At 39.4% G+C, this 24,927-nt stretch overlaps 2 protein-coding genes across 8 annotated transcripts; one reads left to right on the top strand and one right to left on the bottom strand.

The window, feature by feature from the left end:
* Positions 1 to 269: 269 nt before the first annotated feature.
* On the top strand, positions 270 to 24,693 carry brm (ATP-dependent helicase brm). The gene is made up of 28 exons (XM_074085124.1): positions 270 to 1,046; positions 7,610 to 8,112; positions 8,203 to 8,506; positions 8,772 to 8,861; positions 8,945 to 9,045; positions 9,143 to 9,281; positions 9,374 to 9,563; positions 9,702 to 9,840; positions 11,083 to 11,257; positions 11,857 to 11,964; positions 12,663 to 12,783; positions 13,389 to 13,527; positions 13,675 to 13,756; positions 14,320 to 14,477; positions 14,994 to 15,171; positions 15,478 to 15,720; positions 16,558 to 16,724; positions 17,117 to 17,305; positions 17,567 to 17,725; positions 18,009 to 18,180; positions 18,615 to 18,724; positions 19,295 to 19,415; positions 19,950 to 20,135; positions 20,618 to 20,814; positions 21,588 to 21,710; positions 21,876 to 22,002; positions 22,411 to 22,600; positions 23,445 to 24,693. Exons 1-28 carry the CDS (start codon positions 588 to 590, stop codon positions 23,600 to 23,602), a joined length of 5,028 nt encoding a protein of 1,675 aa, XP_073941225.1. The 5' UTR covers positions 270 to 587; the 3' UTR covers positions 23,603 to 24,693.
* On the bottom strand, positions 1,209 to 7,532 carry LOC141426294 (zinc carboxypeptidase-like). Of its 7 annotated transcripts, none has more exons than XM_074085143.1 (6): positions 7,190 to 7,532; positions 6,777 to 7,125; positions 5,881 to 5,992; positions 5,205 to 5,401; positions 3,791 to 3,875; positions 1,209 to 1,512 (listed from the first exon to the last, which is right to left on the bottom strand). In XM_074085143.1, exons 1-6 carry the CDS (start codon positions 7,498 to 7,500, stop codon positions 1,250 to 1,252), a joined length of 1,317 nt encoding a protein of 438 aa, XP_073941244.1. In that variant the 5' UTR covers positions 7,501 to 7,532; the 3' UTR covers positions 1,209 to 1,249. The 7 variants fall into 7 exon arrangements, with proteins under 7 accessions (XP_073941244.1, XP_073941252.1, XP_073941286.1 ...); XM_074085151.1 differs by having other exon boundaries at positions 6,777 to 7,122; XM_074085157.1 differs by having other exon boundaries at positions 1,424 to 1,512; positions 5,201 to 5,401.
* Positions 24,694 to 24,927: the final 234 nt, after the last annotated feature.

Genomic DNA, 24,927 nt, shown 5'->3' with positions numbered 1-24,927 from the left:
CTTGTCTTATGAAAGGTTTACATTATTAAAAAACGTATTTTTTTCTAAAGGTGGTGTAACTGAATTTATCCCAATGGTACGACATAAGCCCACATAAATATTGGTCGCTATCTGTGGAACTGGGCAGCAGGGCTACTATGAAACTCGTAACACGAAGTTCGTGTCGTGCGATCGCTCTGACACTTAATCTATTTAATACGAGAGCGAGAGGGATAGCACGACACGAACTTCGAGTTTCGTAGTAGCCCTGCTGTTTTTGTGTGTGTACTGCCGACCTGCCGTGCTGCGCTGCGCTGTGTGTCTGGCTGTGTGATCCGATCCCAAGCAATCTACTTTCTCGCTCGCGTTCGTGCTTGTTTTATAGATTGATCCTGTTACTAGTATTTCTAGAAATTACGCTACATTCCTTCTGTACTAGAGACGTGAAACCTTACTTTGGTTTTGTAGTGTTTCGATGTGTCTTTATACTGTGTGAAGACTGATATATTGAGCCAGTAAATTGGGCGACGCGCCGCCATATCATATCGCAACGCGATGCCGAATGATCAACTTGTGACATAATTGAATCATATAGGAATCCTTAGAAGATGGCGAGTCCGTCTCCTCAGAGCAGTCCAATGCCGCCGCCACAGGCGCCCAGTCCGATGGGCCCTCCCACGCAAAGCCCGGCGCCTCCTCAATCGCCCCACAGTCCATACAACCAGCAACATGTGAACGGGCCGCCGACGCCACATCAGCCCGGCGCACCGCCGGGCCAAATGTCGAACCACATGTCTCCCGGGCCAGCACCTCACTCGATACCGGCCAATGCGAATGGGCCTCCTCAGCAACATCCGGGAATGCCACCGAATTCACATCAGATGCCTCCTCATATGGTTGGTGGTCATATGGGAAGCCCAGGACACGCTATGCCGACCGGATCCCACCCATCAGGGCCGAACGGCTTGCCCAATATGCCAGGTGGACCACAGCACCCCAACATGCCAGGCCAGGGCCCACCCCATGGTTACATGCAACATCAGATCGGACACATGGCTCCAGGACAGGTAAGTTTCGTTTTTACTGTTTACTGTTGCTTTTATTTCATCAATTTTGTTTTTCAAACTTTAATCATGTTTCTTACATTTACTCTTTACTACAATTATTTATTTTCACATTGATATCAGGGTCTAGTCTGCATATAATAGAAAGAGAATAAAAATATAAACTGTTGTAATATATCTGCTTTATATTGGCTGGATAGTTTTTATTAGAAAATAACATGTATAGTAATTAAGATGCAATAAGTTGTAATAGAAATGGAATGTCTTCTCTGCATGTTGAATAAAGGTCCATAGAGATCTTTGGCCAGATCTAACACATCAACCATAAGTGTTTCAAATTGCTCGTATAAGGGAGTAATGTCCTCTTCATCGGCTATGATAGAATGTTCATGTCTCATGTAAATTGTTGCTACAACAGGCACATTTAAATTTTTCTTCACCCAATCAGCACAGTTTCCAGAAAAATTATCTAAAATGTAATTAGCATTTTCATTGAAAGCAAGTAAAGCCTACTATTGATTACAAATGCATTAGTGGTGTAATTAAAAAACAGTGTAATTGGCATCACATTATATCTAAGTGTCATAGTGGTAGAGTCATGTTTAGATATTTTTGAGCACCTTAGTTCACACACAAGCTCAAAGGAATTTAAATAATTATATTGTATATTGACGTTCCAATTGTTTATTTAACTTTTGAAAGATCACGCACATGAAGTTTTACAATAATTTTTGGTACAATGTACTACAGAGAATAGCATACTTTATGGACGGGTACCGCCCACTTATTGATTTCCCATTCGTAATGAATGACCATAGACACATAAAACCGTTTTGAAGTAAATTGATTTTATAAATAAAACATACATTTAAAATTATTGTGATTAAATTTTATATCAGTCATTTAAAAATAATGAATACATTAATATGCTTTTAGGGATTAAAAAGTTAAAATAATAAAATAGGCACTGTAATACTATTTTTAATTATACCTACCACGGGCGTCTCGTTGTGAGTGGCAACAAACTGGCGGCGCTGCCGCATCCAGTTTTGCTGCTTCATAATTGTCAAAATTACTAAATTACCGTCCGAAGTGATAAACATATTAACATAAATGGTTTATTTTAATATGTAAGATAAAGTAACTTAAACACCTGTGAATGTTTATAAAACAATGCAAAATGTTGAGCAAAAATAAAATATGAATGTGTTAAATTGATTAAAACTTCTTCATTAATAAAATCAATCGATTATCAATAGTTAAAAGAAATCGAATCAGGAACGCATCAAGGCATCACTATTTTAATTAGTACTTGAGCTGTCAAAAGTTAAATAAACTAAATAAATGATTGGAAGGACAATAATTGAAAGTGCTAAATCTATGATAAGGTAAGATCTAATCATTATTCATGGAATGTTACTCTTATATTCTAACAGTTACTTGTGTTAACTTAACTGGTTGGTGTATAATCTAAGATTTGTTTTATTTGCCATATTGTGCTACAGTCAGCGTCATATAGTACGTAGCAGTCAAGATCACCAAATACTTGGAAACATACAAAATAGTCATTACCAGTGAATCAGTCAAAGCGGTCAAATTGTTCGAGAAATCCATCGTGTACAAATATAGTGGAGCACGCACGTCGCCACATACTTTATAACATTCAAGCCGACATTATACCATAGCAGCCAAAGTATCCAAAAGTATGGGACACCGCAGGAAACTTGACTTTATTACATACCGTGTAAGGTCCAATGATCCAGTTAGCTAGTCCTCTTTAATATAATGTGAACGGTGTTCCATTTTCAGTCTCTTGGTGCAAAATGCACATGTCATTACCTTTTTCATTAAATAAAAACTCTTTTATAATGTAATTATACTGGCCAATTCAAGCCATATTAAAAGGAAATCCGTTAATCCGGAATTCTGACAATGTAAAATAAAAATGTGAAAAAAGCCGTCAGGCTCCCAATTAAAGAGACGGAACGATCACTGACAAGTTGGTACTCTTTTCGGTGATTGTCAAAAACAAAAAGTCGAATCTGACGTGTTAATTCGCACTCAACACGAGATTAAACCTTAAACCTTTTATATAAAGCTCAGTTTTCTAGTGTGTCCCATACTTTTGGATATTATGGCTGCTACGCTACCAGTGGTGATGTGCGTGCTCCGATTTATTTGTACGCGATGGATGTCCTGAGCAATTTGATCGCCTTGATTGGGTCAATGTTAATGACTATTTGTATGTTTCCAAGTATTTGGTGATCTTGACTGCTACGTACTATATGACGCTGACTGTACACGCGTGGATTGCTTAGGGCATCAAATAGTCTTAGTCTTAATCCGGCACTGCTCAACTTGAGGTATTTTAAATAGACTGCTTGAATGTGATCTCTTGGAATGTTATGTGAATTCTGGACCCTATTGCATAACAAATTACAAGCTAATACTGTTAGTGATTATGTATTGAAATTCACTAATACTATTTGCTTGTAATTTGTTATGCAATTAGGACCTGGTGGTGCAAACTGTTAAGCTTTAGTATGTCCTTTAGATATTGTCACTACTTTAAAAAAAACTTGTTCCTCAAATTCAATAATTTTACTAAGTGAACATTGTTTCAAGAATCAACTTTGGTGTCATATTGATTTCAGATATTAGATTTTTTTCAATGTAGTGACTACATATCAGTTGTGTTTAATGTATCAGTATGAAATTTCAATTCAGTCATTTAATTTTTTACTTACAAAAAAACTTGGAGGCACTGCCTAAGAAATAGGTCATATTATATTCCTCGGCTAAGTGTTCGCATGCAAAATTGAATATTTCCACCTAATGGAAAATCTTCATTAATGTCAAAAAAAATATTTAGGGCTTGCAATATTGGAAGGTTTTCAATTCTGGTACTGAGTACAATACAATACAATAGCTTTATTGTACACCAACACAGTAATATAAGTATTATTAGAGTTGATCCATTATGGGAATTCCAGGACCAGTGTAGGTATTCAATATTTTTGTTAGTTTATAGAAATTGGTTTATTTATGAATAATAGGTACATGTTATTTAAGTTCTTTTTTCTATTGTTAAAAAGTTGTAGTTCTTCCTTAGTCAAGTTTTGACAACTAGATAATATGTGCAACTACAGTTGGATTGTTGCAACTGTTAAATCAACTAAATCTCGAATGTAAAAACCTGTTATTTTTACGCCATGCAATGCACAATTAGGCAAATGCAGCTAGGGTAGCCTGATATTATCTGATTATTAAAATTTTATTTGTACCAAATTTCATCAAATCATGAAAAGGTAGCAGATAGAAAGAAAGATAGAGTCACTTTCACATAAGATATTAAACAGCATTGATGATCATTTTGTAGAGCAAGCTGTGTATTTTGAAAAACTTTTGACAAGAAACTGCTGATTGGCGTACCCAGTGGGGGCAGGGGAGGGCAGCTGCCCGCTCCCCTGGAAATTGTATGTTCTACAATATATTATGCCCCCTTTACCTATGAAGCAGGATCCCTTGCGGCTTTGCCCTACACACTACATGTACCTTGAGTTTCATATAGGTGTCTTTGTGTAGTGTGTATGATAAAACAAGTGCAAGCGATCTGATCGAAAAAATCGGACTTGCCCCCCCCCCCAGGCCAGAAGCTGGGTACGCCCCTGCTGAAAAATATGCGAAAATAATGTTTTTCCTAAATTGAATACGGTATTTGACAGCTCCTGATTTTTCCATATCTTAATATTATTATGAAAATATAGATATACAGCTTTGATAAACGATACTACGATGATCAAAGATATACAGATAGTGTTTAGCGAAGAGAAAATATAAATTGGTTGAAAATTGGATTTATAGTGATTTTTTGAAAAATCTATATACCTGTCTCTTTCTCAAACGCTTTTCTCTATGCAGCAAGTATGGCGGTACTTAAAAATTGATTATCTATTCGATACCAGGCATTGTGTAGTTTTAATTCATAAAACATATACAAAATAGTCAAATACCGTATTATCAATATTGAAAGTGCCAGTCCAGGTTTGAAATATCTTCCAAAATCGTCTGAGATTTCTGGAATCTCAGAATGCAAGCCCTAATTTTAATATGCAATCCAATAGACTTCAGTTCAAGAGAAGTTCAGTTTTTTATACCCACAAGTGTGTTATGGTTCATTGACAGTTTACCACTTTGGGCATAAGGTATAGTTATTAATTGATCAAATGCTCGTAAGTTGAAAAAGGCAATTGTTCTTGGAGCTATTCTATCTATTAAGCTTGCCAAAGCCATTGTTTCCTCTTCAGATAGTGGGTGCTCACCAGGGTAAAAATTACTACATTCCCCTTTTTCAAATCCTAAGACAAAAGTAAGTCATTAGTGTACAATTTACTTACCTGTCTTCTTCTTTCTAATATATAAAATTCTCAGGTCAAAAGCAGACAACAGCTAGTCTATCTATATAAATAAGTGTGTAAGAGCATAACTTCCGAATGACGGCACCAAATTGGATAATTATTTTTTTGGTTGTGTTTGTTATTGTCAGGATAAGGCACATATTACAAATTTTTTGAAAAGACCGTAACGGGGGCAAAGCTGCGGGCAATAGCTAGTAACAACATAAACATCAAACAAACATTTTAGGAGGTTGCTGAAACATATTATACGAATTATGCTAATACTTATGGACTTTAGTGCTAAGTGATTTAAAGAAAGAAAGAAAGAAAACATTTATTTGTGACATTCAATCATCATCATTCATCATTCATTATTATTCTCATGGAAAAATAGTGTTTGGTAAAATAAGTGAACTAAACATGCCAGCAATTTTTGTTACCTTGAGATTCTTCAAACCAATTCCTGTCAATATTGACCCCTAAAGCCAAGGTGTTGTCCGGACACAATTTTTTAGAATAAAATTGTTTTCGATTTTTGGCCCAAAACCGCTCCTTAAAACATCTTTTTAGTTCATATCTAAGATTTTAAAGTATATAATAGGAAATAAGTTTGATAAATAAAAGAACTGGGAAAAATCATAAAACATTAATTTTATGATAATCCCTTCGACTTAAGAAAACATTGTAAACATGAATCTAACAATAACAGATTACATCAGTTTGATCAGTTACTTTTCAGACTTATTATGCTCACAATGAGTCGGACATATATTTTAGATTGTCATTGTACTTAATATTGTGACAAGGTACAATAACACATTTTTATTAAAACTCTTTTTATTTTGCATTAATTCTCATGCTGCATTACAGCTATCACGGTGATCAGCTAGTCTTTAAATTCAAACTAGTATTTTGTCGTTTTAGACAGACCAAACAGAGATGATGAAACAGAGATGAATAAACTGAGAAGAATAGTGCTTGAGAGAAGTGCTTTGACAACAATCTACTTACCCTTAATTAATTAATATGAAGCATTAATATCTTCCACAGCAAAACATGCAAAAATATCTGACACATCCAACCGGCCCTGGAAACAAATTCATATCAGATATTTATGCACACTTTGTTGTATCAGGTATCATGCTGGTGACTGTACACAGTTCTTCAATTATGTCATTGTAAACAATATCTTTAATGTGGCTGATAAAAACCTTCATTACTTTACATTATTAAGATTGGGGAAAGTAATCAAAACTATTGCTAACTAATTATGATTAATGATAATGAGTTATTTATTTATAGTATGAAAAATAAAAATACTGAATGCAAACATTACCTTAGAACTGCTAAAACTGTACCCATCTGGATTAAATATTGGGATAAAAAAAAAATCGTAAAAGTTTCTTAATTCTTCCAAGTTATTTTCTAAAATGTTTTTAATAAACTGCAGTATAATAGCTGCAGAAGTCCAGTCTCTGCCATCTTCGCCGCCCACTATGAAAATTACCGGTTTTCTTCTCCCTGTAGACACTTTTAATAGGGTGAGATCTTTGTTTTCAAATGTGCGCCCAATTATGGACTCTTTTATTGACTTAGGATATTTCCTGAGTATTTTCTTAATCCAACTGCTTATATGGTTCCATGTATATAAATACCTAGTTTGATTATGCTTCATATCATGCCTACTAAAATCAGCAACAATTAATATTATTTCATAAAATGATTGGATTCCAGTAATGAGGTACTTACGGTTCATAACGATAATCAGAAATCTTTGCATAAAAAATGGCATACTTTGACAGTGTATCTGTAAATATTTTCAAACAACAGTTGTCCACAGCGACATAAATGGGTAAAGCTGCTTCATTTGTAATACCATTTAAAAACGAAGTATGTTTTAGCGTTTGTTGCATATATTGTAGAATGTTCCGCTCTGCTGCAGTAAAGGCTATTATCTGATATATGGTGTAATTTTTGCCTCTCTCTGCTGAGTCATTTTCACATGTTATACAATTTGTTAACAAACTTAGGAAATATATGGCTATTTTTGCTAGCAGCATCAGTTTGTCATCACCTCAATCAAAATAGAATCTGGTGGGTCATGGTTTCGTATTGCAGAATTCGGGGAGGTCATGGTTTTGTATTGTATATTGATATTAATTGTTTTAGGCTCCGATGGCGATGGGCGGCGGTGCCCCGCCGCCGGGCAATGGTGGCGCGGGCGGGGCGGGCGTCCCGCCGCCGATGGGCGGGCCGGCGCCGCACGGGCTCCCCGCGGGCGCGCCCGGCCACCTGCCGCACCACGCCCTGATGGCCGGGCAGGGCCCGCCGCCGCACACGCCCTCCGCCAGCTACTCGGCACACGGCGGCGCCTCCACGCCCAGCCAGCCCTCGTCCGCGCAATCACATCCGCCTTCCGCACAAACGCCGCCGCACTCTCAGGGACCCCCGCCGTCCACTTCCAACGGCGCCGCCTCCGGCTCGCCCATGCAATCTATGGCTACCCCTGGACCTGACAACCTTAACGCATTGCAAAGAGCCATAGATTCCATGGAGGAGAAGGGACTGCAGGAAGACCCGAGATATTCGCAGCTTCTTGCGCTGAGGGCGAGGTCAAACCCTCAAGATCCGAGCAAAGGCATGTTCTCCAACATTCAGCTCAGTCAATTAAAGTAGGTGTCGCTACTCTTGAATCTACATGATATCAAGACATACCCTATTCATAAGCATACTCATGTCTGTTTATTATGTCTCTTTTGTAGGGCGCAGATAGCGGCATACCGTAACCTGGCACGCAACCAGCCGGTGCCGCAACAGATATCGCTAATTGCGGCAGGGAAGCGAACCGGGGACACACCGCCAGAGTGCCCCACGCCGCCGGCTCAGCCGCCGTCACCTTACAGCCAAGGGCAGCAGCAGGCCCCGAGCAGCGCGGGCCCGGCCGGGGGCAAGGGCGGCCCCGCGGGCGGTGAGGCTCGCGGCGGCGGTGGCGCGCCCCCTACGCCGCTTCCCATGACGGGCCAGATGGCGCCACCGACTCAACCTACGCCACCTCTCGCCAACCCGGTAAATAATCGCTTTCTAAGATGACGGATGATTACATAGTATACACAAAATTCGCACATTATCAAGACGTCACTGATTTTCACTTAGGGTGCACTAACACAGCGCTCTGTTTTGTCCTATCTAAATTTGTTCGACGACGGCGTATGCGGTTGGAAAAGCGATTTCACACTCAATACAGTAGTGAACTACTGTATACTGTGTCTGTCTGAAATACCAATACGATAAAACGGACTGCTGAACGTAGAATACAATCCGATTTTGGCAGCCGGTTGGAGGCGGTGCACCGCAAATTCGAGGCGCTGCTCCGGTTCGTCCTCCGGGCCCTGGCAACGCGACAGCGCAACCCCATCAACAGGTACTATACTGCAAAATAATTCAATCCTGCTAATGAAAATAAGTCGTGTAAATGAAAAATTGAAAATTCTAATCATTTTCCAGCAAGGAGCTCCCACACCAGGAGCAAAACAAAATCGCATCACGAGCATACCCAAGCCAGTGGGTCTCGATCCTTTACTGATATTGAATGAAAGAGAAAACAGGTAGGCCATTCAACACTAATAATATAATAAATAACTATTTCTTTGATACCAATTTATTGGCTAGGAATCATATATGATATAAAATATGACTTTCTAGGATTGCCGCCCGAATCGCACATCGTATGGAAGTGCTATCCAACTTGCCAGCAAATATGTCCGATGACCTAAGGCTGCAAGCTCAAATCGAATATAGAGCTCTACGCGTCCTCAATTTCCAGAAACAGTTGCGAGCAGAGGTAGGTACCGAAATGCACAATAAGGTTAAGATGTATACTAGAAGAAGTAAGTACATATATAGAAGTTGTTTTAATTGCCACTTCTTCCTTAGATTCTGGGGCAGGTTCGTCGCGATACAACCCTGGAGACTGCAGTGAATATAAAGGCGTACAAACGAACCAAGCGCCAGGGTTTACGAGAAGCGCGCGCTACAGAGAAACTCGAGAAACAGCAGAAACTCGAGGCTGAGAGGAAACGTCGGCAAAAACACCAGGAGTTCCTGCAAACCGTGCTGCAGCATGGTAAGATCTGTCAAAGATTCATCTTATTATTGTTTTAATCCTATCTTTGCTTGCTGGCCTGCACTTAAATCCGCCTTGCACTGAAGACATAATATATGCAGATACAAAGGGCTTGGTTAATTATAATTTTAATTCCAGCCAAGGATTTCAAGGAGTACCATCGCAACAACGTTGCAAAGTTGTCGCGCATGAACAAGGCCATAATGAACTATCATGCGAACGCGGAGCGCGAACAAAAGAAGGAACAAGAGCGCATAGAAAAGGAGCGTATGAGACGGTAAGGAATGTCAAATAAAATTTTCATCACTTAAGCTCTGAAAGTAGGTTGCATTTAACTTGAAATCCGTGTTGTATTTATATCTTTAGGGATGTAAGTAAATTTAAAAATCGAATGGTGCTCCTTTGTATTCACGATCTGGTAAACAAGGAGATTGTAATGCGTAGAGCGTAATACTTACCTCCAAACCTCCATGCTGGCATAATACTGCTGGCCAGTGCTGGCTGAATGTGCCAAAGCCAAAGAGCGCGAGGCCATAAAAAAAAAAAACGGTTTGGCGCGATAAATTTTCTTCCAGTCTGTTACAAATTGCGTATACATTTTTAACGGTTTTTATTTATTTCCTCGCATTTGTGATGAAAAGTAGTGTTCAACTCTACTGTAAATGATCAATTACACCCGCGAACTATAAGCACCCTCGCGCGCTTTGCTCGCTCGTGCGCCTAAATATCTTGGGTGTAATTGATCACTTACAACCCTTGTTTATTAATCTACTGTAAAATATACCTTCCAATTACCTTTGTTTACTTTTGGTATTGATTAAATTGTCTTTAACTATCTCCATATGAAAAGATTTTCCGAACGGAGTAATTTACCTCGTATAAAATTGCTCTTGATGAATTTTGTTGAATTTGATAATCGACCTTAAATATACAGTCTCGTCTTCATTGGATATAATAAACTGATTTTCCCATTAACGTCGATAAGCCAAAGGTTACTAGAAACACAGGGAAGCTTAAAGTTCCATCTTACAGACTGGCTAAAACCAGAAAGTCGTTGTGAAATTGCATACGTTTTCATAATAAAATTTCAAAAAATATTTCAAATGAAATGGATGCAAAATTCAGATCTATTGTCAAGAAACATTAATATCTAAGGCATATTATAAAGTTAATGATTATATCATGGACAGGGATATTAGGAAATAATTCCAATCCGCATTAACGATCCCTTCAAATAGCGAACCTACTGTGTTAAAAATAAAGTTGTGTTAAATACTTGTGATGTATAGATATCATTTAATATAAACGTAAAACTGTTAAAAAATATGTATACCTCGTCGAGTTTCTTGTCGGATTCTTCTCAACAGGGGTTTTTCCTAACCGGTGGTAGATTTTTTTTTGCATTCAGAAGTGCTTGTTATATTCTTAATTGCATAAAGATATTTTGACTTTGACTTTGAAACACGTCATGTTTATTAGTACACGTACAATATTCACGATGTTCACATGATATTCACAGTTTGATGGCGGAGGACGAAGAGGGTTACCGCAAGTTGATCGATCAGAAGAAAGACAAGCGTCTCGCGTTCCTGCTGGCGCAGACGGACGAGTACATCGCCAGCCTCACGGACATGGTCAAGCAGCACAAGCAGGAACAGCGAAAGAAGCAACAAGAGGAGGAGCGGAGGAAGCGAGTGAGTAGTTGGACGCCTTACTAGGGCTGATTGTGGTCAGACGCGGCAAGACTGTTTCTGTATAAAAACAATTTAGAATGGCCTGTCCGTCAGTAAAATGTGTGTGTATGTGTAGTCGTGGTTGCTTAGTAATTTAGTAGTTTGATTATGGTTGGTGGGTTCGTTCGTACCCGTTGCATCTTGAGTTTTACGGAATTTATGGGCGAAATCAGATTTTATTGCACACACATGCGACGGAATTGTATGGTGTGTGTTAAGGTCCCAAACCGCATTGAGCTCGCGTTGGAACTACTACTCACGCCTTCTTATTTTCTTTGCCTTGCAGTAGAACGTATATATGAACTTAATAATATGAAAGAGCTGGATGGAGCATAGAAATACCATGACTAGTAAATAGATGTCAAATCAAATCACAGATGTCAAAAAATTTGCTAACTAGCTTGTATTTCTTGAATGTAGGAAATAAACTAAATGTACATAAATACTACCTAGCAGACTACTGTAAAAACGCCTCGATGTAAGAATAGAATATAGAATGCCAACGCTATATTAATTTTCGCGCGGGTATTTTCAAATCCATAATGCATTGTTTGCCGCAGAAATCACGCAAGAAGAAGTTACTGGAGGGCGGCGAGATCGACGCAATGGATGACAGCTCGCAGACGTCCGACTCCAGAGTGAGCGTAATGGACCCGAAATCTGGAGAGGTATGTTTTTATCTATATATCTAGTCTAATACCTTTAAACGAGCGATTCTTGTATAGATACGATATATTATATATAATCAGAATCTCGGAAACGGCTCCAACGATTTTGATGAAATTTGGTATGTGGGGGTTTTCGGGGATGACAAATCGATCTGGCTTTGTCTTATCTCTGAGAAAACGGTTATTGTCGAGTTTTTAGCCCGAGCAAAGCTCGGTCGTACAGGTTCTGCCTTCTAATCGCACGCAACAAGCACAGTACAGTACAGTCGCCATCAGATATTTCAGATCGTGGCCCACTGTGGTGGTGATCTCTTACCATCAGGAGACCCACTTACTCGTTCGCCATCCAGTCGAATAAAAAAAAAAAAACCTTTTCGTAGAAAAAGTCATAGTGACATCGCATTGCTTGACAAGGGAATTAATTATGACACTTACTGTGAGAGCTTTCTACGAAGGGCCAGGAATCAAATAGTTCAACTGATTTACCCTAGCAGTAGGATTTTTAATTACGTTTTTTTCATGAAAGATTTTTTTTTACCTATATATCTGTGTCTGTCTGGATAAAGCAAGAATTTATTGCCAGATAATAAAGAAAGATATACACTTGAAAATTCAATTATTTTAATTCATGAAAGTTATTGTAAGGAACCTCGGCGGCGGCAAAATCTCGGTTTCCTGACCAATCTGTTTTTGCGTAGATACTGAAAGGCGAAGAGGCGCCGCTCCTGTCCCAGCTGAAGGACTGGATGGAGACTCATCCTGGCTGGGAGGTGCTCTCCGACTCCGAGGACTCGGGAGACGACAGCCAGGACGATGACGGTACAGCGCTAACACCAACTGACACCTTCACTTATTTTTAAGCACCTTTTAGTTCCAAGTTAATTTGGATTACCGACGCGTAAAGTAAAGAAACCGCAAGCGCAGCAGCAGCGCAGCGCAGGACGTCCACCAACAAGATGGACGAATGACCTGGTTAAAGCCGCGGGTTCACGGTGGATGCAGGCCGCTGCCAACCGAAGCAATTGGAGGTCTGTGGGGGAGGCCTATGTCCAACAGTGGACGTCCTACGGCTGATATGATGATGATGATGATGAAAATAAAGAAAAAATATGTTCATCACTTTTCAAAAACTCACTCGTCACTTTTTTAAATGCTGTATAGGTCCACCTTGGTTGTACAGTCGGCAACAGAAGTAGATGCGTGGTTGTGGCGTTCAAATGATCTAAACACTCTTTTATTAACTTGGCAGTAGATTCGTGTGTAGATCATTTCAGCACCGTAACCGCTCATCCACTTCTGCTGCTGACTGTACCATAACCATACACGGCATCGTGATTTTTTAGCTAACCATTTAAACTTTCCTCCAACTTTCCTTCTTTGCTTGTTAGGGTTGATTTAAAAATAAATATTCATTTGTTGAGTAGAGAAGAGAGAAAGAAAACAAAGGGACAGAGAGGAGAAGAATGAGAAGGTCAAAACAGAAGAGGAGAAAGCGCGCGAAATGATCAAGCAGGCTAAAGTCGAGGATGACGAGTACAAGACTGAAGAACAGACTTATTACAGGTAAACTAAATTATTATTTTTTTGATTAAAAAAAACTTGCTTGAATCGGCTCTGGTGTTATCCCATCTGTTAGCTCCTCTGGTCCATTATATACCAGATAGTAGTTTGTATATGTAATTAATTAACAATAATAATTTGTTTACTTAGCATTGCGCATACCGTGCACGAATCCGTGACAGAACAGTCTAGCATTCTGGTCAACGGCAACTTGAAGGAGTATCAGATCAAGGTAAGACCAACACTATTTAAGACAAAAAGTGAAAAGTTTACTCAATTATATTTTAAATGCTTGAAAAGTAAAAGGAGTTTAAAGGTTATTCTTGATGTAACATTTTGGTAAATTTGACATTGTTAATTATTGTCTAAACTTAGTTTTTTAGAGTTCCGTAGTCAACTAGGAACCCTTATAGTGTGGCCATGTCTGTCTGTCTGTCTGTCTGACCGCGGGTAAGCTCAGAGACCGTTAGTACTAGAAAGCTGTAATTTGGCATGAATATACATATGTCATCAGTCACGCTGACAGTGGTACAATAAAAAAAAGTAAATAATTTTTTTTAGGGTACCTCCCATAGACGTGAAGTGGGGGTGATATTTGTTTTCTCGACTAACCCTATAGTGTGGGGTATCGTTCGATAGGTAATTTAAAACCATTGGGGGGTTGCGAAGACAATTTTTCTATTCAGTGATCTGTTTTCAAAATATTCAAATTTAAAGTGCAAATTTTGATTACAGCCGACTTTCATGTTACATTATTTAATTTTATGTTACTGAACTCAATATTTTTAATATCAGGGATTGGAGTGGTTAGTGTCACTTTTCAACAACAATCTGAACGGTATCCTCGCAGACGAGATGGGTCTCGGTAAAACCATTCAGACCATCGCGCTGGTCACCTATCTCATGGAAAAGAAGAAAGTCAACGGACCATTCCTTATTATTGTGCCACTCAGGTAAGCTCACTCTGCCAATTATACCTTACAGGGACAAAAGGAATGAACTTATGTACTTATGTTAGAATCGGTTTACAAACTTTTTGGCAATTGCAAGTGATATTAGTTGCGTTCCTTTTATTTACTTCATCTCTTTTGAAACAGTCTGTACCTATAAAAAACAGTATTTTGAGCAAATATTTTATTTAACACCTTCCCTGTCCGGGTGCCCCCAAAGTGGGGTCATGATCTTTTTTTTTTCAGAAGTCCTTGCTTTCACTATGGGTTCACAACTTCAAACTGGAAGCACACTTGGACGTGTGACTTTGTCAAAACATTTTGGATGGGGACAGTGAATGTGTTAATATAAAAATGTTCGCATACCTATGATTTTATTCGTTCTTCTAAATTAGCGCTTAGAAACAAAAGAAAAATCCATGAATGTAATAATTTCTAGTACTCTCATCTCCTTTAAACTATTTATAGCTTGAATTGATAACGTACTTACTTATGTTATGTATTGTTGTACTGCCGCAGTACCCTTTCCAACTGGGTGCTCGAGTTCGAGAAATGGGCGCCGACGGTATCGGTGGTGTCGTACAAAGGCTCGCCGCAGTCGCGCCGTATCGTGCAGACGCAGATGAGGGCTACAAAGTTCAACGTCCTCCTCACTACTTACGAATACGTTATCAAGGACAAAGGGTGGCTGGCAAAGGTAAGTGATTTAAGTTGAACATTTTCGGTCTTTTTGCGTGTTGGCCAAAGGGTACTCAAACTGCGTCTTGCTTCTACGAATGCGCTACTAAATTGTAAGTGTATACATTAGGACCCATTTGTAAATCAAAACATTCTACTGATGTTGGGGTATACCGTAACAGCACAAGGAAGTCTGCTTTGATTTTGTTTATGTCCGCTATAAAAGAAAGTGTGCTGCGAAAAATAGACTTTCAATCTAGCTCGCCTAACAGCATACGTTATGATCGCGTCTGAAGCTGGCGTACAATAATCATTATTGATCCAGGTCCAATGGAAGTACATGATCATCGACGAAGGTCACCGTATGAAGAACCACCACTGCAAACTTACGCAAGTTCTGAACACGCACTACATCGCGCCACACCGTCTGCTGCTGACCGGCACGCCGCTACAGAACAAACTGCCCGAGCTTTGGGCGCTGCTCAACTTCTTGCTGCCTTCAATATTCAAGAGCTGCTCCACTTTCGAGCAGTGGTTCAACGCTCCGTTCGCTACTACCGGAGAAAAGGTGAGGGTTACTTACGAGCAAGCATTGCTATTTAGCGATTTTAAAATTGGGTGCTTCCAAGGCAACTGTAATAAATAAAATACTCTATTTTAGCAGTGAAAACTAGATTGACTTTCGATTAATTTGTAAAGCTAAATTTTTATTTGAAATAAATAGTCCATCGTGTTGGCTGATGTGATGTCACAGCTTGCATTGCCATACAAAATGTATAGAGGAATCGCGTTTTGACAGCTAATAAAAAAGTGAATCAGTTGATTGGTGGTCTCAACTACTCAACTCATCATCCCAGCCTATTATACGTCCCACTGCTGGGCACAGGCCTCCTCTCAGAACAAGAGGGCTTGGGCTATAGTTCCCACGCGGGCCCAGTGCGGATTGGGAACTTCACACGCACCATTGAATTGCTTCGCAGGTTTGTGCAGGTTTCCTCACGATGTTTTCCTTCACCGCAAAGCTCGTGGTAAATTTCAAATGTAATTCCGCACATGAATTTGGAAAAACTCGGAGGTGCGAGCCGGGAACTACTCAACTCGGTGGTAATAAAAGATACAAAAGTGCGACGGTGTTTGCGTTGCGGGCGCCTAATTAAAAAATATCTCGAATTTCTTTTCAATCGTTCAGATGACTCGTCCATTTCAAAGAGAAGAATACCATTGTTGATTTGTGTTAGGTTTGTTATCTTAACATTCTTGTCTTTAACAACTTTTTCGCCTTGCTACTTCACGCCAAACGGAGAGCAACGTAAAAAATATATAATTCATTGATATGGAATTTATGCACCTCCGCAAGGTAACACCTGATTAAATAAGTCTTGCAATAATAGCTTGTGTGTCCCAGGTGGAGTTGAACGAGGAAGAGACGATCCTCATCATCCGCCGTTTGCACAAAGTGCTGCGCCCGTTCCTGCTGCGCCGGCTGAAGAAAGAGGTAGAGAGTCAGCTGCCAGACAAAGTGGAGTACATCATCAAGTGCGACATGAGCGGGCTGCAGAAAGTGCTCTACAAGTAAGTTGACCTACCTACGACCAATTGGACGATTAATGTTGACCTCTTGAGTTGTTTCTTCAAATTACGTTGAATTGATACCGAACGGTATTCATAATATTGATATGTCTAAAGATAATTAAAAAAGGTATACATATAATAGTAATAGTGCATAGATCATAAATACAGAGATAAAGAAAAATTGCATACATTTGAATACGTAAATAGTAGATTTAATCAAGATCGTATCCATCCTATGCGTCATCTGTCAGTCTCCCATTACTTATGCTAACGATGCTTTTTGAAACACACGTCGTTTAGTGTACAGCTTAATCCAATTTCGATAACCATTTATCAGCAATGCAGACGACCTCACTGATACTCATTTCTTTGTTTGTCTTTGTTTCTGCTAGGCACATGCAGTCTAAAGGCGTGCTCCTAACGGACGGCTCGGAGAAAGGCAACAAGGGCAAGGGCGGTGCCAAGGCTCTCATGAACACGATCGTGCAGCTGCGTAAGCTGTGCAACCACCCTTTTATGTTCCAGCATATTGAGGAGAAGTTTTGCGATCACATCGGCAGCAGCGGCGGTGTCGTGTCGGGGTAAGATGGCACATAGATGAAAATATAAATAAATGTGTTAGTGGAAGCCAACCAAACACTTGTTGATCACCTAACAGAAGCAGGGGGTTCAGATTGGCACCGCAGTGCTTTAGTGAAAAGTAGAAAACGTTCGGAATATAACTTTCTCAACATCCCATTAATTACACACATTTAACTTTTTACATTCCTACCTTTATATGAAAATTTTATGCCACATCATTTTCATTACGCAATGAAGTCACATGCTTTGTTTCTTCACAGACCTGATCTATACCGAGCGTCTGGTAAATTCGAACTGCTCGACCGAATCCTGCCGAAACTGAAGGCGACTGGGCACAGGGTGCTCATCTTCTGTCAAATGACTCAGTGTATGACCATCATCGAGGATTACCTCTCGTGGAGCTGTTTCCAGTACTTGAGGTGCGTATTATCTAAATTCTATCCATACCTCGTTAGATTATGAAGTAGCTTTTACTCGTGCTTTGAAAAGTCTTGCGAAACAGTATGTAACTACCTTTGGCGGCGACTCTGGTAGCCATCATGAAGTGTTAGTCACATTACAGTAGTAGTTCAGTAACGACCTGTCACAACCGATCATCTGTAGTTCAGTAAGTAGTTCTTATTTTAGCTGTTGGTTGTGGTTTTTAGTCGTATTGTCCACTAGACCGTTATTCAGCTGCTTATAATGCCATTCCGGTAACAGGTTGGACGGTATGACGAAAGCCGAAGATCGTGGTGAGCTCCTGAAGAAATTCAACGACGTGAACTCCGAGTACTTTATATTCCTGCTGTCAACGCGCGCGGGCGGTCTCGGCCTCAACTTGCAGAGCGCAGACACGGTCATCATCTTCGACAGCGACTGGAATCCGCATCAGGTTAACTAGCCATTAAATAGTTTGATGAAGAGAAGTGGTAATTTAATAGGGTGTTTGACATCATTACCTAATACATCCAATACATCATTTATGCAATTTATCATTTTTATTTGGAAAATTGGAAAAATTTTCAGTTAACTACAAGATTTGATTTTAGGAGCTTTGAAATAAATGCATAAGTACATTATTCGAATGTGTTGCCTGATAAAGTGATAAGTGACGTCACAAGTTCAATATTACCAGTTCAAAATTTATTGAGAATGTCAATTGATTGGTGTCAAATACTTACCTTATTATAGCATAGACAACTTCGCATCTCTCGGTGACATTGGTTTAAAAAGTATTAAATGACAATGAGCCTTTAGGCAAAGTACAGTTTTTTTGTTGTTGATAAAACGATCGGCAGCCATATTTACAGCAAGCTTCTTCCATAGGACTTGCAAGCCCAGGATCGCGCCCATCGTATCGGGCAGCGCAACGAAGTGCGAGTGTTGCGTCTCATGACCGTCAACTCGGTTGAGGAGAGAATCTTGGCCGCCGCGAGGTTTGTGATCTTTTTAAACATTCACTGCAGAACATCAAACTCCTCTAAATGCTAAAACAAAGGTTTATGTATTTACGGTAAAAGGTTGACAGAAGTACCGTTTGTGGCCACTGTACCATTTATGGCCATTTATTGTTTAAATATATGTTTGAAATAAATTTATTATAATAAATCATTATAAACTTTATTCGTTTCAGTATAAAGTTTTGAAAACTCACTTTTTATATATGACTGCAAATGTCAACTGGCCAAAAACGGGCTTAAGGTGGCCAAAACCGATACTTCTGCCCTAATGCACACAATATTGTCATTCATTATCATTATCACTCATTCAATTCATGAGCTCAAACTGTCAATACAGAAACGTAAGGTTTTGTTGCAATTCAAATTTTCAGATGGGTCTTTTTTGGTGTAGTAAGCGTATGTTCACGTCGAAGACGTTAAGTTAACCTGCATTCACGTTTCTGCATTTTTGCATAAGTATTTAACAAATGTTAGTGGTGAAATTATACATTTCTCGAATTATACGGCAAACTGCATCTCGGTCGCTGACTCCATCACTTTGTGCAGATACAAGCTGAATATGGACGAAAAGGTCATCCAAGCCGGAATGTTCGACCAAAAGTCCACCGGCTCCGAGCGGCAACAGTTCCTGCAGAGCATTCTACACCAGGACGGGGACGATGAGGAGGTACAGTTGCTAGATTTTATTTTAAGCAGGAAAATGTATTTTGATCCTGTTGAATTGTGTTTTTGGCGCCCCCGTCGGTATATCATGATGTTCTTATTGATGTGATCGCACTGACCAATATCAACAATGTGATAGAACTACTAGTACTTATTTGATATGGTAAATTCAAAATGCCTGTCTTCTAATAAGGCTTACATGAGCACTAATAAATGTTATGAAATCTACCAACAGTTCGAAAACCGTGACGGTAGAGGTAACTGAGAAGAAACTTGGCAACCTTTTTTTGGTTGAAGTGTTAGTGAGTGTGAATTTGTTAGTTGACAACCAACCAACTGCCAAACTTTTTATGAGCTATCAAAACGCAATTCCTCCGTAAACTTTTATATGTTTTTTTTTTGTATGGCAGTAATGTGAGTGTAGCACTTATGCATATCTATGTAAGAAACTTGTTTCAGGGCGTTGTTGTCAGACTTGTGCCTTGAAATTATTGGTTCATGTTATCAATTGCTCATTTCTCGTGTTTTTCTTGATAAGGAGGAGAACGAGCTCCCCGACGATGATCTGATCAACGAGATGATAGCGCGCTCCGAGGACGAGCTCGAGATATTTAAGCAGATCGACATCGAACGCCGGCAGAAGGAGACGCAGTCGCGGCTGATCGAGGAGGCCGAGCTGCCCGACTGGCTCGTCAAAAACGATGACGAAGTTGTCTGCAATAAGGTAAATGGCGTAGTCATTTCTAGTACAAAGAAAGTAGAGTCAACCGAATCGTGACGCAATGCTTGACAATTATGACACTTGCTGTGACAGCATTCTACGGTGAGACATGCATCAAATGGTTTGACTGTACACCAAAGTCCAAAAAGCCTATATACCTTATTACTAAAGCTTATTTCTCTGTTAACCCTTTTCCAGGCTAAGTGCATATAGCAACCACATAAATGTATTATAAATATTCAGAAATTTACAATATGGTACAAAATTAATTGAAGTCGTCAAATATACTATTCTTTTTTAAATTAATCTCTTATCGTAGTAGCGTATCTGAATTAGCGGGGCCTGGAAAGGATTAACCTACATCCACCAATTCCACCAACCATTATGATATCAATGTATCAATTGGACACAAAGACAATTAAAACACGAACATTAAAATACATTGGTTATATCTCTCCATTAATTAATTCTGTTACGGCCACTAGGGCCAAGGCTGGAGTTACGCAGACGAAGACGAGAGCCTGGGGCGCGGTTCGCGACAGCGCAAGGAGGTTGATTATACAGACTCACTGACAGAGAAAGAGTGGCTCAAGGCTATCGACGACGAGTTCGACGAGGAAGAAGAGGAAGACGACGACGATGAAGTGCTGGATAAAAAGAGGAAGAAGGGCCGCAAGCGACGGTGAGTTAACACCTTCACTTTGAGTCACACAAGAACTGTGCGGTGTAAGAATGATGAGCAGTGAGCAGTCGTCATTTAATTTAAATTAAATTCAACACGAAACTTTGCTAATATTATAAATGCGAACTAAGTTTGTTTGTTCCTCTTTCATGTCTTAACTACTGAAACAATTGACATGAAATTTTTTGCATATAGGTATAGCATGTATTGAAGATCAGAATAACTTTTATCCCGAAAAAATGGTTCTTGACGGCGCGCGATAAATGAATTTTTCGCAGACGAAGTCGTAAGCAGCAGCAATCAATAAATTTAGATTTATTTTATAACTATTGTAAGTTTCTAATTTACATCAGAGTTCGCTCACCTACAGAAAAGTGCAAAGATATTGATATGGCCTAAGTTACAAAAATATGTATAAACTACTTTCTGCACTAAGGCACAGCAGGCATGCAGGCAGGCTTTATGCATTAAGGTCGTGTATACATATTTTTGTAAGTTTGGTCGTGTCGATATCTTTGCACTCGACTGTACAGTCAAGTGCAAAAATATGGACTTATCTAACCCTTCAAAAATATGTACCATAGACTCTTATCCCGGAGTAATAAGGCCGTGGTAACACGACGTGGTTCGAGTAGATACATATTTTTGCACTTGACTGTACATGCTAGAACAGCCGCCAACTTCTTCATCTGTCTCCCCATCACTGGGCATTACTTAATGTTGAAATGAAACAAAATCATATTTATATTGATATAATATACATTCTATCCTAGCCGTCAAGAGGAATCCGACGAAGAGGAAACCAGTTCGTCTAAAAAGAAGAACAAGTCGGAATCCAGCCAGCTGAAGAAACTCCTCAAAGGCATCATGAAAAAAGTTATTGATTTTACGGACGAGTAAGCACGTGTTCTAATAGTTATTATTATTAATAACCTTCACGTTCAATCTAGACTAGAACAACTCAGTCATTGAGGATTATAGTCGTCAATTATATTGAGTCAACATTGACAGTTTCTTAACAAAATACATATGTGTATTCCTGAACAATTTGACGATTTCAGGGCCGGCCGAGTTCTGTCCGAACCGTTCATGAAACTCCCCTCGAGGCGCGAGCTTCCCGATTATTATGAAGTTATAAAGAAACCCCTCGATATCAAGAAAATTATGAACAGGATTGAAGATGGCAAGGTATGATAACTAACTAAAATTAGGTCTGATACGGTTCCACAACTTAAGTAACCATTTCTTCATATTAACTTCATAGAAATATTATTACGTCAGGTATTTCTCAGTAGCTCCGCGGATTTTTAAACTCTATTATTTAACAGTTTCGCAGTTCTATACAGCAAATAGAAAGCGCCTATTACGTCTGCCTTGCCAGCCTAGTGCTGCAGCGCAGGAGCGCCTAATTTGAGAGTGAGATCTTGTCGCAGATCAGTCCAAAATCGAAGGCCATCTTTTGGTATTTTTATCTAAATCTGCGTTATTAATATTATTTCAAACAAAGGAGGCAAGAACGCATTTTTTTTTACATTCAGCATACGAAAGGCTAATAGTGTCTGCCACACACCTCACGCAAGATTATTTTGTGTACAGTACACCGAGATAGCGGACTTGGAGCGCGATTTCTTCACGCTGTGCGCCAACGCGCAGATATACAACGAAGAGGCTTCGCTCATTTACGCGGACTCTGTGCGCATGCGCAGTGCGTTCATCGAGGTGCGGCGCCGCTATGAGGCCGGCCTTCAGTCTGAAGACTCGGACGACACCGAGAAGGGAGCGGAAGGTGAGGGTTATAGTCAAGCCATTTGATTCCTGACCCACTGTAGAACGTTCTCACAGTAAGTGTCATAATAAATTCTCTTGTCAAGCAATGCAATGTCACTATGACTTTCTACAAAAAGGTTCCACAGTGGGTCACGGTTCAGTTGGTTCGGGTGTACATACTTTCTTTTCTTGTTCTATGTGAGGTGTCTTGCGTGAGGAGCTTTATCACATTATCCGGTCCGATATCGGTATCGGACGAAGATACGATATCGGGGCAAGTAAAATGTATGAAATATGTACCTGTCTGTCACAGTCTCCGGCCCGATATCGGATATCGGAGCCGACACCGATATGTTGGCGGCACCATCGGACGCCCGTGGGCTGTCAAACGATAATGTTTGTATATTGTGTGCTATACGTGTATCTAAATTGTCTGTGTGCGCAGAGCCCGATGCGTGGCGGCCATTTTGAGCCAGCCATATCGGAACGATTTTGTCGGAAATATGTGAAAACAGCACATGGTATTGGCTATCGGGTGTGGTCCATCGTCGTCTGATACCCATATCGGATCGGATAATGTGAAAACGCTCTAAGAAGCACCCATGTAAAGAGTTACATTCTGATGTTTGTAACATTCTGAGGATCTTTGACATAATTATTTTCTTTACAATCTGATAACCGAATCGAAGTCTAATAAAGGATCTAATTTGGAAGCCTTAGAGAAATATTATGAATGATTGTATTTTAACCCCAAAGCAAAAAGACGGGTCTTATAAGTTTAAAGTGTGTATCTCACCGTGGCATCATAGCTCCTATACAAATGAACTGATTTTGACCAATAAAAACGTGTCAATGTGTTACAGCTACTCCGGGGGCACCTGAAGAGGACGATTCCGACGGGGAGTCCAACCGCTCCGTCAAAATGAAGATCAAACTGAAAGGCAAAAGCAAGGGTACGCCAGCTCGCAAACGCAAGCCGCGCAAGTACATCTCCGATGACGACGATTATGAGGAGGACTAGCCGACCTTGCGAGACTCACCCTCGCCTCAACATCCTGGTCCCAAAATACTGGATTCCCTCTGATGATCACAGCTTGTAATTCAATCACTGTCTGGCTGCGCGTCTATCATAGGTCCTAGTATTAGCTTCCTTCATGAGCCCAAAGTTCCAGGGCCGCCGTAGAAACCTTTTAGTAAAAATTAATCCCTTTCACAGCCGCAAACAGACGTCAATTCAATTTATTAATTTGCGTTATGAATTCGTTTTGTCGCGTATTTACGATTAGATGATCTTTAAAGACTTCTGAGAGAGTGAAGTTATATTATAAGCAATGAAGGTGACAAAATGGTTCTCTGGCTTGCTGGACGTGCTTCGTATCAAAATATGATAGCTGTTCCTATCACAGCCTATACTATACCATATAGATTTTTTTATAGCAAAGGGGCAGGGGTAGTGTCAGCTTAGGACAAAGAAGTCAGTATTTTGGGAATCTGATGGTCAAAGGAATGAGGTCTTGTAGCTTCGAGCCTCATCGCGACCTGCGCCCTTTTGTAATTGTAATAACATAGTATGCCATCTTAACCACTCACAAATTACGACAATATAAAAATATCCTATTACAATAGAGAATATTCGAGCAGTAAACTTAAGCGAACATAACCATTAATTATTTATAATGATTCACTGTTTTATAGTTTCATGAATTTATTTTATTGACATTTGCTATTTTTATTTGAAGTGAACTGAAGGTGAGTGCGACTGCCGCACGAAATGAAATAGCTACATTAAGGATAATTCTCAGGAAATTATAATATACACAATTCATTATTTAATTACCGTGTAGCTAAGGATAGACGTAGTTTTATTAGTGTATGTTATGTACTATGGTGTGCATGCATAAAAATTATATTATTATTAAAATGAATTAAAACGATACTAGACGCCTTTGTGCGCTATGATATGACATTTTTTCTATGATTTTTCGGATTTTAAGTATACAACTTAATTAAGAATATTTTCTTCATTAGACATATAGCAATAGGTATGATAAATAAGTAATTGAAAATGTAGTATGAAATATTGCGTGCTTGGGCATCATTAAATTAATACCTGTCATAGAATCTGGTTTTATTTTAATATAATACTTGTATACAATATAATAATAGTAGATTACGGTCTCCATTTCCACATCTCCCGTTCTAATCATGGCCATGATCTATATTCCATAGCGGGCTGATGCTGCAAAAATACAGATCACACCAGCAATATTTTTTGCTGTGAAGTTTCCACCATTTAATTATGAAGACTGTGCTGTACTTTCAGTTTATAATGTAATGTTTAGTAAA

This window comes from Choristoneura fumiferana, chromosome Z (genome assembly GCF_025370935.1).
Source record: "Choristoneura fumiferana chromosome Z, NRCan_CFum_1, whole genome shotgun sequence".
Lineage (NCBI taxonomy): Eukaryota > Metazoa > Arthropoda > Insecta > Lepidoptera > Tortricidae > Choristoneura > Choristoneura fumiferana.
Note: the sequence above shows the minus strand (reverse complement) of the source record. Positions and strands in the feature narration are given on the sequence as shown.

Coding starts and splice junctions, on each gene's coding strand:
- LOC141426294 (XM_074085143.1), bottom strand. CDS start 7,500: ATGCTGCTAGCAAAAATAGCCATATATTTCCTAAGTTTGTTAACAAAT. Junction 5,993..6,776: donor ACAGTTTTAGCAGTTCTAAG/GTAATGTTTGCA, acceptor AGATGTTTTAAG/GAGCGGTTTTGGGCCAAAAA. Junction 1,513..3,790: donor CAGTGCCTCCAAGTTTTTTT/GTAAGTAAAAAA, acceptor ATTACATTTTAG/ATAATTTTTCTGGAAACTGT.
- brm (XM_074085124.1), top strand. CDS start 588: ATGGCGAGTCCGTCTCCTCAGAGCAGTCCAATGCCGCCGCCACAGGCG. Junction 1,047..7,609: donor GACACATGGCTCCAGGACAG/GTAAGTTTCGTT, acceptor TAATTGTTTTAG/GCTCCGATGGCGATGGGCGG. Junction 11,258..11,856: donor AGGAGGAGCGGAGGAAGCGA/GTGAGTAGTTGG, acceptor TGTTTGCCGCAG/AAATCACGCAAGAAGAAGTT.